The sequence below is a fragment of the Babylonia areolata genome, chromosome 1, assembly GCF_041734735.1.
Source record: "Babylonia areolata isolate BAREFJ2019XMU chromosome 1, ASM4173473v1, whole genome shotgun sequence".
In the NCBI taxonomy this organism is placed as follows: Eukaryota; Metazoa; Mollusca; class Gastropoda; order Neogastropoda; family Buccinidae; genus Babylonia; species Babylonia areolata.
In genome coordinates, this window is record NC_134876.1 from 47,813,315 (window position 1) to 47,818,314 (window position 5,000).

General features: G+C 46.3%; 1 protein-coding gene across 2 annotated transcripts in view; it reads left to right on the plus strand.

The window, feature by feature from the left end:
- The window catches only part of LOC143283544 (netrin-1-like), a 151,383-nt gene that overhangs the window by 5,428 nt on the left and 140,955 nt on the right, over nucleotides 1-5,000 (plus strand). For both annotated transcript variants that reach the window (XM_076589792.1, XM_076589798.1), the window contains exon 2: nucleotides 4,017-5,000. This exon is cut by the window's right edge and continues 474 nt beyond it. In XM_076589792.1, the coding sequence (XP_076445907.1) occupies nucleotides 4,394-5,000 (607 nt within the window). In that variant the 5' untranslated portion in view covers nucleotides 4,017-4,393. The remainder of the gene's footprint in view (nucleotides 1-4,016) is intronic.

Sequence of the window (5,000 nt, forward strand, 5' to 3'; positions counted from 1 at the left end):
TGCAGCGCCACTCTTTGTTTTCCCTTTCTCCCCACAAGTGTATATATGTTTCACCACCAAACTGGGTTTTTCAAAAGAATTTTTCCAGATACGACCCTTTTGTTGCCGCGAGTACTTTTGATGATGATGATGATGATGATGATGATAACAACAATAAAATAATAATAATAATAATAATATCTTGTACTTACATGGCGCAAACTCCCCATATGATGGGCTCAAAGCGCCTCAAATGAATTAATACATATACAACAGTGTATACCACACACGAGCACATGAGGACATAGAAGTGGAAAAACATATATATACACCAATACAACAAATTGCAGATATGAGTGATCACAGGAAAAAGGCACAAAGCCCCCCACCCCCCCACCCCCACCCCGCCCACCTCCCCCCCCCCCCCCCCCACCACACGCACACACAGCAAATACTGACCCACAACACACACACACACACACACACACACACACACACACACACACACACACACACACACACACACACACACACACACAGAGCAAACACTGACCCACAACACACGCACCACAGGAATACACCAATGGAGAGGGGACTCAGGAGTGCAGAGGGTGGGAGGAGACATACAAGGGACAATGCTTCGTCACATCGAAAGGCCATTTTGAACTGGTGGGTTTTAAGATTTCCTCTGAAAGAGGACAGAGTTGATGGGTGCCGGAGTTCCTAGAGAAAGAGAATTCCAGCCACAAGGTGCTTGATACTGAAAGTCCCTTGCCTTTCTCCAGAAGACCTGAGAGTATGTGTGAAGGACAGAAGTTAAGTAAGATGGGAGAGAGCCTTCAAAGTAGCGATAAGCTAATATGGCAGTTTTGTATTGATTTCTGTATTGAATGGGCTACCAAGTTGATGTTGATGCAAGAGAGGTGTAACATGATCTTTTGGGGGGCTTTTTGAAAATGACTCTGGCAGCATTGTTCATGATCATCTGAAGGCGTGATATCAGATCAGAGGGCAGACCAGCGAGTGGGTGAATTGCAGTAGTCAATGCGACTGAGTCTCAAGGAACAGACAAGCGGAGAGGTTGCTTCAACAGTCAGATATGGTCGAATGGTACGGATTTTTCTTAGCTGGAAGTTTGTAGTTTTACATAAATTACTGACATAGTCATGCATCGCCAGAACTGAATCAAAATATGCACCCAGGTTTCTGACAGAATTTTGAAAGTTGACAACAGCATTGCAGACCGTCGAGGTATGGTCCGAAACATGACTAAGGACAGACCTAGAGTCTACAAGCATGGCTTCTCTCTTGACATAATTGAGTCTGAGCTTGTTAGTCAGCATCCATTCTTTACTACAACAATGCACGTCTCTATGTTTTTGCGAAAATAGTAAAGGAACTTGGGGAAGAAGCTTTTGTGAGTTATGTGTCATCTGTGAACTTGTGAAAATCACATTGATGTTTACTGATGCCGTTCTTTCTGTGTCTCTGGACCTTGCAATTGGAATGAACTTCTTCTTTCGCTTCGTCAAGTCTCCACACTCAGCTCTTTCAAGTCTGGCCTTAAAACCCACCTCTTCCCAAAATAGCCTCCCTTCCCTGCCTCTTCCTTGTCTTCAGTTTCTCCAGTCTTAGAGTTATGCATGCGTGTGAATAACTGGTGTGAAAGCGCTTTGATTTGTCTATGCATAAGATTCAGCGCTATATAAATACCATTATTATTATTATTATTATTATTGCTATTATTATTATTATTATTATGTAGGACAGTGGATGAGTATACAGACCAAGTACTGAACCTTGGGGAACACCATATCGAACAGGAAGAGGTCTGAATTCAGAATGAGAACTTAAGAAGAACACTCTTTGAGTGAGACTGGAAAGATAAGATTTGAACCAAGTGAGGGCTGTGCCAGAGATTCCAAAAGTACGATGAAGACGATTGAGAAGAATATCGTGATCTATTGTGTCAAAAGCTGTCGAGAGATCGAGCAGACACAGAATTGAGACTTCATGTCAGTCCTGCTACTGTCAACTGCGGCGCATCAGTGCCGTCCGGAAATATCTGTCCACTGACGCAGCATCTAGACTTGTCGTTTCTCTCATTCTCTCTCGCCTTGACTACTGTAACTCTCTATTGTCTGGTCTGCCTGCTTCATCCATTCAGCCCCTTCAGCGCATACAAACTCTGCTGCCCGACTCGTCCTCAGAAAGAAAAGATCTGAGCACATCACTCCTCTTTTGCAACATCTCCACTGGCTCCCTGTTCACACCGAATAAAGTACAAGATCAGCACTCTATGTTATAGATGCAGTCACAAAACTGCCCCTTCCTATCTCTGCGGCTGCCTTCACCTCTACACTCCATCTCGCTCACTACGATCGGCTTCGGATCCACTCTGTTTACGCATAACCAGATTCAAACACTCGACTGTTGGCCGCCGTTCTTTCTCTGTTTCTGGACCTTGCGATTGGAATGATCTTCCTCTTTCGCTTCGTCAAGTCTCCACACTCAGCTCTTTCAAGTCTTTCCCAAAATAGCCTCCCTTGCCTGCCCTTCCTTGTCTTTAGTTTCTACAGTTTTAGAGTTATGCATGCGTGTGAATGACTGGTGCGAAAGCGCTTTGATTTGTCTCTGCACAAGATCCAGCGCTATATAAATACCATTATTATTATTATTGTCTGCACAAGACAATAGTGTGTTAGACATGTGTAAAAATGGCTGTCTCAGTACTGTGATTCTGTCTGTATGCAGATTGGAACACCTCAAGAAGGTCACTTACGTGCGTTAAATGCATACTGCACGCAGGATTCGGTTCATCATGTCATCCTTCGAATGACTAGCACCAAGACCACCGCTCAATCCGGTGGAGGGGGGCAGTTAAAGTCTGTGGGAAACGAACTCGTAAACACTCGCTTTCTTGTCGGATGTATTATCATTCGGCCACCGCTGAGGTTTCCGTGGCTAGTGGTCATCGTGGCAATCTGACCATATCATCGACTGATTCAGATGGTAAAATATGGACCAACAATAAATGATATAAGCAATATTAGTTTAACCAACGAAGTCTTTTTTTAGACCAAACTGCCATTAATTGCGTAAGCGTGCATACATGCATGTGTGTGTTAGTACGTATGTACGTAGGTCAGTGTGAACAATCACGTAAAAGCACAGATGCATGGATAGAAAAATACATGTACTCATGTCTGTATATCTTGTGATGTGCCCGGAGATCGGAATGCTCTTTTCTTTGAAAGAAATTTTAAAACATTATTTTGTTTCCAAAGCATATATGTATGCATGCATGTATGTATGAAAGGGGGCTCTGTTTGTCTCATTTCATGATTAAACCGTTATTTCTTTTTGTTTGTTTGCTTTTTTGTTTTTTACTTAAAAGAAACATCAAAATCATTCCCTTTTTGTCTCTGTGATCATTTCTTGCTTTTGGTAGTTTTTGAAAAAAAATCGTTATTGTTTATAGTGGAAACTTTTACACTCACCAAACGAAATTATTTACTTGTGTCTGTATGTGCCGTGCGCACGCGCGCGTGTGTGTACATGTACATGTCTCTGCATGTGCATATTTGTGTGCATAAGTGTATGTGTGTGGGCGTGCGTGCGTTTCTATGTGTGCATATGTGTTATATAACACACAATGAACACTTTAATTCAAACATGATCATGGATGTGCATGCGTGTTTGTATTTGTGTGTATGTGGGGGGGGGGGGGGGGGGTGTGTCTATGTGTGTTTGTGTGTCTGTTTGTCTGTGAGCGTGTGTGTGTGTGTGTGTGTGTGTGTGCGCGCACACACACACACACATAGCCTATATGTGTTTGTGTGTGTGATATGTGAGCACTCATCAAAACATAACTGATGTACACGTGCGTGTGCATGTGCGCGTGCATGTTTGAGTGTGCGTGTATGCGTGCGTGTGTGTGCGAATGAGTGCGTGTGTTTGTGTGCGCGCGCGTGCAGCCCACGTGGGCATGCTGTCAGGAGCGTCGGATCTGCTGACTGCACTGTGGTCTGTTACAGCCATCACCGCTCCTGCCTCAGACACCGCCGGCCCGCATTGAAAAGATCGGCACGACTGAAAAACCCATCACCTAGATTCCCTTCACCAGAACCCACACCCCCCTATCTTCCTCTGCTCCCGAACTCCCCGAACATGTGAAGCACAAGAAGAAGAAGAAGAAGAAGGAAGAGGAAAGTGTAACTGCTCGCTAAACCACGGAAGAAGCCCTGTGGGAACTGGTAGGAAAGGAGATAGAGAGAGAGAAGTGAGTAGAGATATTTTGTTTGGCCATTGACAGCAAGACGAAGAACGCCGCCTTCTTTTTCTGTTCTTTTTTTTCTGGGAGGACGAAGAACCCATCACGGGAGGAGGAGTACTGACGGTAAAACATTCCACCATGTGTGCTGCAAACACCTTCCCCCCGCAGTCCCTGTCCCCTTTCAGACCCGGCTCCCAGTTTCGTGGTGTGAGGAGTGTGGTGCTGGTGGCCTTGACGTTCACCCTGCTGTGCTGGCCCTCTCTGGTGAAGGCCCAACAGTTCAGGAACCTCTTCGCCTCCCAGCAGGCGCCCCCAGACCCCTGCTTCGACGAGAGCAGCAAACCCAAGCGCTGCATCCCGGACTTTGTCAACGCCGCGTTCAGTAAGGAAGTCGTGGCCTCCAGCACTTGCGGTTCTCCCCCGTCCCGCTACTGCAAATCCAGCGCCGACAACAGCGGTCAGATCCGGCGGAACTGCTTCATCTGCGACGACAGCCACCCGAAGAGGCGCCACCCGGCCGCCTACCTGACGGACCTGAACAACCCCAACAACCTGACCTGCTGGATGTCCGAGCCTTTCGTGCAGTACCCGCAGAACGTGACGCTCAAGCTGAGCCTGAACAAGAAGTACGAGCTGACCTACATCTCGCTGCAGTTCTGCTCCGCCCGCCCGGACTCCATGGGCATCTACAAGAGCGTAGACTACGGCAAGACGTGGGTGCCCTTCCAGTACTACTCCAGCGACT